The sequence below is a fragment of the Pseudorasbora parva genome, chromosome 7 (assembly GCF_024679245.1).
Source record: "Pseudorasbora parva isolate DD20220531a chromosome 7, ASM2467924v1, whole genome shotgun sequence".
Classification (NCBI taxonomy): domain Eukaryota; kingdom Metazoa; phylum Chordata; class Actinopteri; order Cypriniformes; family Gobionidae; genus Pseudorasbora; species Pseudorasbora parva.
Genome location: NC_090178.1, coordinates 32,836,756 through 32,851,492, shown reverse-complemented (window position 1 = coordinate 32,851,492; position 14,737 = coordinate 32,836,756). Strand labels below are relative to the sequence as shown.

Here is a 14,737-nt window from a genome sequence, read left to right as displayed (position 1 = left end):
TTGATTGGATAGCATCTTCCAGATTTGTGGGATGCAAATAAAATCCATTTTAGTACAGTGAACTCATTGTCATGTTCAAGAAACCAATTTGAAATTATTCGAGCTTTGTGACATGGTGCATTATCCTGCTGGAAGTAGCCATCAGAGGATGGGTACATGGTGGTCATAAAGGGATGGACATGGTCAGAAACAATGCTCAGGTAGGCCGTGGCATTTAAACGATGCCCAATTGGCACAAAGCGCTAAGGGGCCTAAAGTGTGCCAAGAAAACATCCCCCACACCATTACACCAACACCACCAGCCCACACAGTGACAAGGCATGATGGAAGCTGGTTCTCATTCTGTTTACACCAAATTCTGACTCTACCATCTGAATGTCTCAACAGAAATCGAGACTCATCAGACCAGGCAACATTTTTCCAGTCTTAAACTGTCCAATTTTGGTGAGCTTGTGCAAATTGTAGCCTCTTTTTCCTATTTGTAGTGGAGATGAGTGGTACCCGGTGGGGTCTTCTGCTGTTGTGGCCAATCCACCTCAAGGTTGTGCGTGTTGTGGCTTCACAAATGCATTGCTGCATACCTCGGTTGTAACGAGTGGTTATTTCAGTCAAAGTTGCTCTTCTATCAGCTTGAATCAGTCGGCCCATTAATGAGAAATTGAACAGGTGTTCCAAATAATCCTTTAAGTGAGTGTATATATATATATATATATATATATATATATATATATATATATATATATATATATATATATATATATATATATATATATATATATATATGGCTTTGCCCATGTCTACTGGCTATTGACTCTGACGTGTGTGATGAGTTTCCTGCAATTTGAAGCATGCTCAGAGTCTAAAAAAACACCCAAAAAGAGAATTAATGTTTGAAGCGTTGCCATGACATCAATATTCAAGACATCAAGAATCCTTTCACAGGTATACATCTGTGGTGTCTTGATATTATTCTGACTAAGTTTAAAACACAACAGGTAAAAATTACAGGGTGATTTCAAAGCATTTTGAAAATGGCACACTTCCTGCTGCCAGTTAGTGGAGCTATGACTTTGACCCACAATAGTCACATCCATGTGATCGGCTTCCTAAAACGAATAGCTTAAGTTTCATCAAAATCATTCAATGTATACAGAAGTTATAACACACGTCCTGTTTCCCTTTTTTTTTTAAATTTGTTAACTCGCCACTGCCATACCATTAGAGATATTTTTGCTAAATTGCAGACCGATTTTTGATATCTCGAACAGTATATATATATATATATATATATATATATATATATATATATATATATATATATATATATATATATATATATGTGTATCAGATTTTATCTGTATTTTTTTCCTTTACAGATTTGATCAAATTACATACATGAATACATACATACATACATACATACATACATTTAGCATATATAAATAAGCTTTATATATAGCTTTTATTCTTGTTTTATTTTATATACAGTTTATTTAAATTATATACATTGTATGGAACATTATAGTTTCAGAAGAAGCACACTGCCAGAAATGTTACCAAAGCACTGTAGCGGGTTTATTCAAACAACATTGTGAGATAAACACAAACAGTTTCTGTTTCAGAGATTGATAATGATACTTAATATTCTTCTACAGACCACTGACTCTCTCACACAAGCATACTCACTTTGTTGGAAACAGAGAATACATTCATGTTTAATGGAGACAGACAGTCTGAGGGGGAGAATGTAAGGGGTCCAGAAACCGAAATAGATATACTGAGACATAGAGAGAGAGAGAGTATAGAGTGCCGCCTTCATGACCTCCACCAGGAAGTGCTGAGATCTCCCTCTCTGTCCTCTCTGGCAGTCAGTCACATTCTCAACATGGGACATTTCATGACGAGGCCTCATTTTGCATTGCGGTGACGTTTAGCATTGAGCAACCACTGGCTCAACAAGTGTATTGAGCTATTCATGGAGTGTCATATCAAAGCACTAAAGCCCTGACTCAAACACGTGTTCAGTGGGTGGGCTGCATGGGACTTTCTGAAGTAGCTTTTTAGATCTGTAACTTTAACTTGGAGAACAACATAAACAAGGTCAAAAGTTAAGCAGTAGATTAGAGCCTTATGGCCTCCTGGCTCCTCATGGCTTGTAATACAACAGCTCCTCAAGAACCTTATAACCAACTAAAAGCTCTGGTTAATTTTGTGTTCATTTAGTCACCTGTTATGTTTTACATCCTAATTATTTACCTTTATTCGGTGGAAATTAAATTAAGGAATATTCAAACAGGTTCTATGTTCAAAAGAGACGCAAGGTGGATAGTTTGTATACCCATTAGTTCCATAAGAATGATATTTGAAAGCTAAAAAAGCTTGAAAAGCTAACAAAATAAATTTGGGTTTGTATCATATGACTAACGAGTATAGCTTATGAGTCGTATGGACCAATTTGTACTGTGTGTAAAATAACAAAAATACTCTAAAATATTTTCTTTATATTTAAAATTTAAAATCTCCTTTTCTGTTCCACAGATTCAAAAAAGTCAAATAGGTTTGGATGATGAAAGTATTTTATTTGTTTGTTCTTATCGTTACATATTACCTGTAGCTGTCTGTCATTATGTTCGCCTTGTATTTATACTTCATTCTTTGGAGTTCTCGTATATGGTTAATGGTTTGCAATTTCACCTACATTTTCCTGAGTGTCAAGGAGTTTGAATAAAGACTATTCTGAGTTTCTGCTTCGTCTCGTTGTGCGTGCTGCAGACCAAACTGTTAAAGCAGATGAATAGAACGGAAAAAAAACAGAAGGTTAAGATCTCTGTGAGGTCTTTAACACTTTCCGCACTATTGACAAAATGTTTCTGCAATCAATGTTTAAACTGTTATACGCTGTTATGCATTCTCTGAAAAAGTACAGAATCTCCAGGTATTGTGTAAAAAAAATAATAATAAAAAAATATATATACATATATATATATATACATATATATATATAACTGCCAAAGAGGAAGCAGATACAAGCTATAAACATTGTTGCTAATGCACGTGTAAAATAATAAAATAACGCAATCATCAAACATGAAACAGGATATAAATCAAAACTACCTAACGTTACTGAATGAACCCAGAAAGAGGTATGTAACTGTAAATCTATAGGGGTGGTTGAGTATGGAGTTAGAATTGTTACATTATTCCAAAGTAATAGATTAAGATCCACAAATAAATGTAAAAAGTTTCACAAAATTTATAAAATTTCACAAATGAATAAAATGTTAAAGCACGCAATTGTGGATTTTGAAACACTTCTAACCTCAAGACCATAGACTGTAAAAAAATATGGACGTTGTGGCCGTGACGTCACCCATAGGATTCCGATAAGCCGTTCTGAAGCTTAAAGTAGAGTTGAGCTGGGCGTTGCCATCTTGTGAGCGAGTCATCGCGTGTCACTCCCAGATAACAGAAAATGGGCAAAAAGTCGGGATGTGCGCGGAGCTGAGGTAACGCAATGACAATAGACGGCAGATAAATGGCTATCCACTTGTAACTACGCCCTTAATTATGCAGAACTTTAAGGCTTTATATAACGTAAACAGATGAGTTAAAATTATGAGGCAAAAACCACAATTTGTACCAGGCTGTAAACATGTTTTTTTCTGCTTTAAAGTTGAGAATTTTAACATGTGGCTCAATGAGATTCTGCTCCCTTCTGGATCCTGCCTCTAGCGGCCAGTTAAGGAATTACAGTTTACATTACTTCTGTATTGGCTTCAAGAGAGACCGCGGGAGGTTGCCGCTTGCTCAAGACATCCAGGACAAATCCACAAATAAGTGGACTCCACCCACCGTTTACTCAATCCAATCAGATAACGGCACCATTGCGTTGACCAGTTAAAGCCCGTTCTTGCTTTACACTCGGGGCAGGAGCAGATTTATTTTAAACTCCTGAAAGGAACTGTATTTTATGTGCGCTTCTTTTACATTGAGCTGTTTGTGGGGTTAAAACACCCTGTTTCCAAAAGATTATTGGAGTTTAAGGTTTCCATCATGACAGGTGAATCAGAATAAACTAAAATAACACCCACTCTAGACCGGACACAAGCGGCGAGAGAAAGTGTGTCAAAAGAAAATAGTATCCCCATTTTATAATCAATAATACTGTCACAATGGACACGGCATGGCGTGGCACAATGATTCACTGACAGTAAACGAATGCCCGTACTACACACACTTGTGCTAATTTACATGAAGGACAAATTATCCGCACATTAGGTTTGTGCGAATGCCTTTTAAAGCACAATCACAGTGACAAATATAAAACATAATATCAAGTCCAAATGACCATCACTGTTGTGACAGTATGAGCCTCTGCATCACTGCGGTGTGTAGTTGGGGTTTTGCGGATAACGCAAATGAAAATCTTGCAAATCTCTGCATTTATTTTGGATGCTGTAAGTAACTTTTACAATCAAAATCGGATTTATATTAAATGTTATCTGTGTTATCAAGTGTTTTAATCAATAAATAAATATGCATATCACTTGTCTTCTGGGCATTTCACTTTAAATGCATGATTGAATCCCTTTGGAATGCAACAACCTGTCACATGTTTAAAAAGAACCCACCTATATCATCTCTATAAACAAAGGGAATCCTAATACATGCATTTACTGTTTACTGTTTAACATACTATGCATAATGCTCTATAGAGTGTTAGATCCACGGAGTTGTTCATATCAGTCATTAAAAATACCTGACTAAAAAACTAGGAAACGCCGTTGGCTGTTGTGTGAAAGTAATTTCACCTATTACACCTATTACTTATCCCAAGGTTGAATCCAGTTATTCTTTAGTCGGCTACTTATTAATGCTTGTTCTATCTTGAATAAGGTGACGCTTTTATAATGTGTTGTTTTAATAACAGAGATGTTAAGCGCTGTCTCTCTGGCATTTTCAAAGGCTCATAAAATGTAATACTCTGGCTTGGCTTGATACACAGTCTAATAGTCTAACGAAATCCAAATCTTTTCCTGAATCAATTTCATGGGCCTTATACTGTACATATTATTTGAACCAATGCAGATGAATGAGCAAAGTTATTTCAGGGCAAGACCGCCCTGATTGTAAAGCAAATCGTGATTGGTTGGAGGGAGAGCTATGATTGGTCAACGCATTAGCCGTTATCTGATTGGCTTAAGTAGACAGTGGGTGGAGTCCTTTTTTTGTAGATTTGCTAGAAGCTAGCCTGACAAGCCAGACCCACATCAAGATGTTTGGTCTGGGAACTCACCATTGACAGCTCAATCCGAGGGGCGGGAAACTCCCTCTGCACACAATTGGATAGCGCTGCAATCAACCAGAGCAACGTGAAGCAGAGCTAGTTGACAGATTAAACTTTCGCCGTATCCGGTCGGCAAAACTCTGAACACATCTTCCCTTTTAAAGAATGACTTCAGTGTCGTTCTTTTTTTTCTTTTCTCAGAGAAAAAAGCTTAACTCCAGGTCTTCCAGAGTCGCGGTCAAAGCTGATTCGAAAGACAGCGGTTCGCCAGTTTCTGTGTTTACTAGAAGCACACAAGCGCAACTCTGCCGTCATTATGTTAAGCCCCGCCCACCGACTCTATACACGATGTGATTGGCCTGGCCAGAGTTTGGTTTTTACAGCTCAGAAGTGTATTGAGAGTTGCTAGACGAAACTCACAGCAGATTAGATTTGTGACTGGATTTCTAGGCTAGCTAGAAGCTAGAAGTGTTTCAAATTCCATAAATGTGTGGGAAAGTTCAAAATTCATTTTGTTTTTGACATAAAACACATTTGTAAATATTTTTTATATGCAAATCTCATTTTATTTATTTGTAAATTTGATTCATTTTTGTGAAACTCTACATTTATTTGTGAATCTCAATCAGGTTAATTGGAATAATGCAACAATTCTAACCCCATAGTTGAGAGACAAGATCTACTCTATCTGTGTTTTGATCATCATTCTGAACTCGATCCAAGCATAGTCTTTAACAAAAACATAATTTTCTATTGGTAAGTATTGATAAAAAAAAAATTAAAAGCATGAAGCTAGAATAAAATTATTTAGAATTTATATATAGTTCACCAAAACTCTTTGTTCTTTGTATTATCCTTACCTCAAACCCATGTTTCTCAGAAGGCACCCATACAAGTCTCTTAGCTGCCCAATCAGCTTGGCTGGAGGCGGAGAACTTTGAGGTTGGTGACCCAGGCCCCGCCCCAGTGGCCAGGAAGCGGGTGACATCATTAACACTGCCCCCCGCTGGCCTGGACATGATTGTATCACTGCGTAGGAGAAAGAGAGAGAGAGAGAGTTGTAACTCTTCATAGAGGAAACACAGCAGAGACCGATCATTACCCTTAATAGAATTATAACCATCATCATTATAATGCCACTGAGGCAATCAGCCAGTCCATCCATCACAAGATAGGGCAACAGAGAGGGACGAGGAGAGAAAAACCAACAGCCAGAGAGTGTTGAGAGAGGAATAGGGAGAGGATTACAGAATTGTGACATTTAATACTGCAGTTACACTGAAGGACAGCCTGATCGAGAGCCTCATCAACAGTATGCAGATGAGAAAATGTGTGCGTGACTATGCATAACCTGTGCAAATATGATTAAGAAAATATACAACCACATGTGCATATGTGTATCTTCTTACTGAATTTCTGCACCACAGCTCCACCAAATAACTTTTTAGGATACTGTATTTTAAAGGTAACTTTGTAAAATTCTATACAGATTAAAGTTGAAAGGATTTAAACAATGTTTTTGATGAAAGTTTAGTGAACCATAAAAAATGATTGCACATGCACCGGTGGAACAGTCCTTAAGACACTAACAGTTTATAAGCAGTAGACAATTAACGTCACAGACACTAAAGAGACCTTTCAACTGACTCTGAAAAACACCAGGAGAATGATGTCCAGGGTTTCCGAACAGTTGATGGGCCCCATTCATAGTATTCCAAAAAATACTATGGAAGTCAATGGAGCCCTTAAACTGTTTGGTAACCGACATTCTTTAAAATATCTTCAGTTCTGTTCAGCAGAAGAAATAAATTCAGGCAGGTTTGTAGCAACTTGAGGGTGAGTAAATGATGATAGAATTTTTGACTTAATTTGGACCAAAAATACGTCAGACCATTTGTTAAACCAATGTTATGTCAGGCTACTTCAGATGCTCAAACCAAAGATACTCGGAGAGCGATCCGTTAGCATTCTTGTTCTTAATGGCAATTTATTGGCTGGTGCTGCAGTGTATAATCCAGTCAGTGTGATGCGAAATCGGCCATCTTTGCTCATGTGTGCTAAATTCTGCAGCAACATGAACTGCAAATGTAACTAATCTCTGTAGCTGCTAAAAAAAAAACATTGTTTATGATGGTGGTGTGAAAATATACACAACTGTTAAAAAAAAAATGTTTTTGAAAGAAGAATCTTTTACTCAGCAAGCCCACATTTATATAATCAAAAATACAGTAATGAACAGTAACGTTATAAAATATCTTTACAATTTAAAATGACTAAATACATAAATGTTAAAAAATACAGAATAATTAGAAATTCTTCTAATCATTCTGATTTGGTGTTCAAGAAACATTTTTATTACTATCAATGTTAAAAACTGTTTTGCTTTTTAATACTTTTGTGGAAACCCTTAAACATCTTACGGATTCTTTGATGAATAGAAATTTCAAAAGATCAGCATTTTTCTCATTTGAAAAGCCATTTCACTCAGACATACTGTACCTCATAGGGAAGAAAAATTATCGCAACTTCAGTTTCATAGCACCTTTCATTTCTTTTCTTTTATTTAATCTTACTTTGCAGCCAAAAGGTCTAGTTACAACATCTTCCAGCATAAGCTAACAGAATCCTCCTACCAGCTAAACCTCGACTCTTGTTAAAGCGATTGCCGTTGAAAGTGGATCGGACCACACAGCACAACACACTTGTAGTCAATCACCTGAAGAAAGAGAGGTAACTGAGAGACAGTACAAAAGAGAAAAGGTAAAAGGAATATCACTGGGAAAAGAAGGTTTATGATCAGGCAAAAGTATTAGGACCCGCATTAATATTAGAAAAGCTTTCCAGCACTGGAGAGACCGAAAAAGGAAGATCTGAAATCAAATGCAGAGGTTGCATTGTTTCTGTTCCATACGAGAGTAACATTGGTTTAGCTTTGTTTCACAGAACCATGCTGTTATTAATGTTATCTATATAACAGGACAGTTTTGAGTGTCATTGTCTGGAGATGGTGTGCTACTGGCGACTAAAACCCTACTTTTGCTTGTATATACTGTATTTGTACAAATGCATTTTTGTCTCAGTGCATGTATTGTTTTAGTTTGGCAGGGTCGCCGCTAGCTTAGCTTAGCATAATGAATGGAATCCTATGTTGCCAGCAAGCATGTCCCGAGTAAAAGTGATTAAAAAAAAAAAAACCCACCTAATTACTTCTTGTGGCCCGCCCAAGTAGCAGTGCTTCACCTCTGCTTCCCTATAATATAGTCCCAAGTCAATATCTGCCTAGGAAATCGCCTGGTCTTAATCTGCATTGAACTCCTTGTGAATAAGCAGGCCACAAGAAGTAATTAGGTGGTTTTGGTTTTTTTTTTGGATCACTTTTACTCAGGACATGCTAGCTGGCAACATAGGATACAATTCATTATGCTAAGCTAAGATAACGGCGACCCTGCCAAACTAAAAAAAAATGCATGCACTGAGACAAAAATGCATTTGCCCACATATCTAAATGTAGGAAAGAAGTTGAATAAGCCCCATTCCTGAAAGTGTGTTGAGTGTTCCTTTAAGCTATAACAAAGAGACATCTACTTTTGCATTGCGTGTTCATGCATTTTGGGGGCGGAGCAATGTGGGGAGGAGTGTGTTTGTTTGGGCTGATTTCAAATATCAACAGTGTTCAACAATGTTTCTCAGAAATCGCTTAAAGCAGAGCAGCGTTTTTATACCACCCCAGTGTTTAGAGTTATGAGGGAAATCAACCGGTGAATGGCTTGCTTGGAATTATTTCATATGTTAAACTGGGATAAGAGAAAGAATTTTGGCATAGAAAAAAAAATGACACTCCGTCTTTACGTTTTGTGTGTGTGTGTGTGTGTGTGTGTGTGTGTGTGTGTGTGTGTGTGTGTGTGTGTGTGTGTGTGTGTGTGTGTGTGTGTCTGAGGTGGATAGAGGGACAATGTGCATGTTCTGAATTTGATGGATCGGTGAAGTGACAACCAGGCCAGAAAAAAAAAAGAGTGGAAATGAGGTCTTCACATATAAACTACAGGGGAAAACAGGTCATCCAGGCCCTATATTCCAATCCATGATACATACTGCCAAAATAAGTCCTTCTACTTCATTGCATTCTAATGCATTATGGTGGGGGACTACATCTTAAAGATAGCTGAACACTAAACCCGCCCAGCTTAAAGAAATAGTTTCATCTTCATGACCTCATGTTTTAAACCTGCATCACACTGTTCCATGGAACAATAAAAGGAGATGTTACACAGAATTATTTTGCTGCTTTTTATTGAATGTGAATGGGACGGTGGCTATCGAGCTCCAAAAATGACAATTTATATCAATATGATACATTTGTGTAAGAAACAGACCAAAATAAATAGCTCTCAAATGTCATTCATATTTGCTAACATTAAAAAATGGTGTGTAAAGTCTAGGGCTGTCACTGTTCATTATTTGGGTAATGCAGATTATTTAGACGATTAATCAAGCAATCAGATATTTTTTGTAGAGCCAACTGACAGTTAGCAGTCTTTGTTGTTACATGTACTGTTGTAATAACAGTCAATTATGCATAATTACATTAAACTTACCCAAAACCAAACACTAATCCTTACACTCCCCTATAGTAAGTACATGTTAATTAACATTACAGTCAGTACGTAATGTATAATTACACTGTAACAAGGACACTTTAAAATAAGTTTAACCATGTATTATTTAATGTTATTACTATAGTAAGTACATGTAACAAACTTAAAATACGTAAATAATAACAATGAGGCAATAATTATTGAATCAATAAAGTATTGAAAGTAGTGTTTCCAAATTCATTAATCACATCTAAAATAAAAGTTTGTGTTTAATAAGTGCGCGTATGTGTACTTGTTTATATTGCATGTTTCCTGTGATGGGTAGGTTTAGGGGTAGGAGGAGTGTAGGGGGATAGAATGTACAGTTTGTACAGTATAAAATCCATTACGCCTATGGAAAGTCCCCACAATTCACAAACACTTAATGTGTGTGTGTGTGTATATATATAGGAAATGTATATTTTTATAAATATATGCCTATGCAACATTTGTTAGATGCGATTAATCGTAATTAATCGATTTGACACCCCTAAAGTAATCTTAAAATTCATAATTGAATAGCCTATATGTGTGCACAATGCACATCAGCCTGTTTTATACTGCATGAGAGACAGATGTGCATTGAAATATGCCTGCCTCAAGTCTTAAGTTTTATTATATAATTATAGTATTTACAATTTTTTGGCACTTCTAAGACGCCATCTTCATTTCCTTATTTAGTTGAACGGGTTAGTTCACCCCAAAATGAAATTTATGCAATTAATAGACTTACTCCGTATAGAACTCTCCGTATAGAATAGTATAGACTTACTCTAATGTTCTTCCACACCCGTAAGACCTCCGTTCATCTTCTGAACACAGTTTAAGATATTTTATATTTAGTCAGAAAGCTTTTCTGATCCTTCATGAAAGTGTATGCATACTATACTGTCCATGTCCAGAAAGGTTTTAAAAACATCATCAAAGTAGTCCATCTGTGACATCAGTTAGTTCATTAGAATCTCTTGAAGCATCGAAAATACATTTTGGTCCAAAAATAACAAAAACTACGACTTTATTCAGCATTGTCTTCTTTTCTGTGTTTGTTTTCAGTCCTCAAATAAAGATTCAAACGGTCATGAATCAGCGTATCGATTCATGATTCGGACATCAATTTCATTTTTGGGTGAACTAACCCTATAATTGTGTGCAAAAGAGCAGCATGGACAAAACTTGTGTGTTTCCACAGAACAAAAAAGACATACAGGTCTGGAACCTCATGAGAACGAGTAAATAAGATAATTTTTATTTTGAGGTGCACTATTCTCATATCATTCAAGTCAAGAAAGGACCATCCCTTATGTGTTCCCAGGCAAATGGGGCAAAATACTACTTTTCCACCATCTCTTTTGTGTGAGTGCACTAGAGAGGGAAAAAAAATCCTCATTCTGACATTCAGTATCGCTCAGATAAACAAGTTCACTGATTAAAAGAGCACTGTTGTATAAATCCATATTCAAATCAATTAGTCTACATAATAAAGCACTCTGTTGTGGCATCTGAACTTAAGAAGGCTGTGAGCCTGTGGGCAATACAGGTCCTGCTTGACCGGATGCAGTAGTGGCCTCACCTGTCTGAGTTTAAAGACGTTTCATTACGAAAGCAAGAGCTTGTTAAACTAATTAAAGTCATCCAAGTTTTCTGACTGAGCTTGTGCAACACATAGGGAATGTGTATGAACTAGCCAAACTATTGTTGTTGTTTTTTTTGTGTTATCTGCTCTTTATCCCAGTCCTCAAAATTCCCCAGAGGGCTTCACAGCTCTTTTCCACAGAACACAGTGTGATTGTAATGCTGGCTGGTTTAGTCTATGCATGTCAATCACTTGGGTGTGTTTTCCTGAAAGTGTGTTGGCTTCTGCCACATGACAGTTGCAGCAATTTGACAATTCGGTCTCTTTGAAGATATTTCCAAATGATCACATAGCATAATGTGTAAGATGCATGGCCATAACCCGCACATGCCTCTCGATATTCCAACGTGGATTTCACAATGCATGATGTGAGTGTGTGTTCCCTACACTGGAAAGTCAAGACACCTGGGTTACACACCTTACCCATCAACACCATCCCTCTCACAGTGACTATGAGATCACATATATGTCTTACTCACAAGACATGAACCTGTCCGAGTGTGTGCGCTTGTGCATGACAAATATGACTGGAATGAGGGTGTATTTCGTGTCTCATTCTCTTCCCCTCTCAATTTTCTCTTTTAAAAGTATTTTCTTGGAATGATTGTTTGTTTTACATTAAACATTGCCAACGCATCAATATTTTGTTTTCAAAATAATAATAAAAAAATAAGGTGACAGTAATATCAATTTTTTAAAAAAAGATAGCAAAATACTAATAAAAAAGACTACTGAATTGTACTGCCAATGAATGAAGTCAGTAGGAATTTCAGAGAAGTGACTGTTGCCTGCAGTTCATATATAAATTTGGCTGTGACAGATACATGACTGTCCTCTCTCTTTCTGTCGTCCTCATAGGCTACACAAAGTAATTAGGCAATGCTGACCTTTCATTTCTGACTAGTGAGATAAAAATATACATGAACAGATGAGACTAAACACAAGGAATCAACATGATTGTGTGTGTGTGTGTGTGTGTGTGTGTGTGTGTGTGTGTGTGTGTGTGTGTGTGTGTGTGTGTGTGTGTGTGTGTGTGTGTGTGTGTGTGTGTGTGTCTCCTTGACGGATCCTCTGCATCTGACGCGGCAAAAAAGCACCAAACACGCGCTCTATTCTTTATTATTATTACGATAGCGCTAGTGACGTCCGGTTCTCATGGCAACATCATAACGATACAGCATTTTTTGGGATATTATAGGCGCGTTCCAGTCAGAACTAGCCAATGCTGCCTTAAAATGCTGTCTAGGTAGTAAGAGTGCCCTGGGTTTTGAGACATCACGCCGGTAGCCGGGCTGGGTCCGCGTCTGTTCTGTGAATGTCTTGCAAAGCTAATCTATTCTCATAATAGAAAACCTACAATAGCCTCTAAAGAGGAGAAACCACACCTTGGGCATTATTAGTCTATATGTGACAAATAAATAGAGCACCTCTGATGGGTTAATGTGGCACAGAAAGGAACCGTTCATACTTTCTTAAGATGGCTCAGGGAAACACCCTTTAACGGTGATTACTGTATCTGCATAGGAAGATGAGACATGAATGCCTCTGAATTATTAAATATGTGCATTTACTCGTATCCCAAATAGCGTGCTATTAGAAAACACTTAATACATAATGTATAAAACGTTCTGATACAGCAAATGCTGTTAATGTGGCCGCGATGTGACTGTTTTGTATAATGCATTTTAATGCCGGGGTCTTGCCAGATCTTCTATAGACTCTCTTGTGGGGTACTGTCCCTCTCCGGTGTCATTTTCGGCTTTATTTCGAGGCCCTATAACCCACTGAAACATGATCACGCGCGGGGCACAGAATAAGGAGATACGGACATAATACAAGACAACGCGTGTCTTACCTTAAATGTGTTAATCCACTCTCAGGGTATGACTAGCGCTTTGAAGAGAAAAGAAACGTGCTCTCGTGTTTTTTTCTTTTCAACGTAAGAGTGCTAATACTGCAAATGCGGCTTTTCACATTACAGCGCTCCCGTGAAGCCGCAAACTCATTCACACTGAGAATAAAATAGACAGTAAAGCAAAGTGATGGCAAACGAAGGACTTCACCAAAACGCCGACGCTTCCTCACTATTGACCAATGGCGTTTATGATTCACACGCGAAGTCCCGCCCTCCAGAAAATAGAAGCTAATTAAAGCCCTTCGTATCCCTTTAACCCCGCCTTGTGAATAGGACAGAGCGGCCACGCCTTTGTACTGGCAGATTCTCACTCCGCAGCCAATCATATGCGCGACAGTAAGATTGACAGCGCTGAGGAACCAATGGTAGGAGCGGATTGGGTGAGGCTTGTCCGGATTGACGTGGCTGGTGGCCAATGGCACGAGAGCAGCAGGTGCCGCTGCAGAACTGTCGCGCGGAGGGGTAGAGATTTGCGCGCTCTTTGTTGACAGCAGCGCAGTGTGTCCGAGACGAGTGTGTCTGACTGTCTGACGAGCGAATGATCCCTGAAGCTGGGCGCCCCAGATTCCGCATTAATGCTGAGGAATCTGAAGACCGAGGTCTGAATGGCCGCGCCTATCAATTAGGCTACACAAGTAAAAAACGGAACAATAATGGAGAGGATTAACGTTACAGCTTTTAACTTGAGCACAAATAAACCATTTTCGTCTGTGCAGATGACAAATACAGTTAGGCAACCATTTAGCATGTGATTATTAGCATATTATTATTATTAAATGTATACAATTTTACATGTAGATAAGTAGACATATTAATAAGCAGAATAATGCTTTTTATTACAATTGATAAATACGTCGTTAAAGTGTTAGTTTAGTTTTCCAAAAATGTCATTTAAATTAATTTAATGTTACTCACCCTCATGTCGTTGCAAATCCGTAAGACCTTCGTTCATCTTCAGAACACAAATTAATATATTTTTAATAAACAGAAAACTCTGACCCCTCCATAGACAGCAATTTAATTACCACTTTTAAGGTCCAGGAAGCTAGTAATATCATTATTAAAATAGTCCATGTGACTACAGTGGTTCAACCTTAATTTTAAGAAGCGTCGAGAAAACATTGAGTGCGAAAAAAGTAAAAATAACGACTTAATTTAACAATTTCGTCTAGTCTGTGTCAGTCTCCTATGCTGTGTGCATAGTGTAAACAGTGCAGCAAGGCTCACCATTGGCCGTCAGCATGTGTTGTGGTGGTCACGTGAACAGC

The 14,737-nt window shown here is 37.7% G+C and overlaps 1 protein-coding gene across 5 annotated transcripts in view; it reads right to left on the bottom strand.

The window, feature by feature from the left end:
* myh14 (myosin, heavy chain 14, non-muscle) overlaps nt 1-13,584 on the bottom strand; it is a 98,785-nt gene extending 85,201 nt beyond the window's left edge. For 4 of the 5 annotated variants that reach the window (XM_067449092.1, XM_067449094.1, XM_067449093.1 and 1 more), the window contains exons 1-2: nt 13,410-13,583; nt 6,148-6,316 (exon numbers count right to left, since the gene is read on the bottom strand). In XM_067449092.1, the coding sequence (XP_067305193.1) occupies nt 6,148-6,306 (159 nt within the window). In that variant the 5' untranslated portion in view covers nt 6,307-6,316; nt 13,410-13,583. Of the gene's footprint in view, nt 1-6,147; nt 6,317-13,409 lie in introns of all 5 variants that reach the window. The other variant, XM_067449097.1, reaches the window with a different exon arrangement.
* Between the last annotated feature and the right edge of the window lie 1,153 nt (nt 13,585-14,737).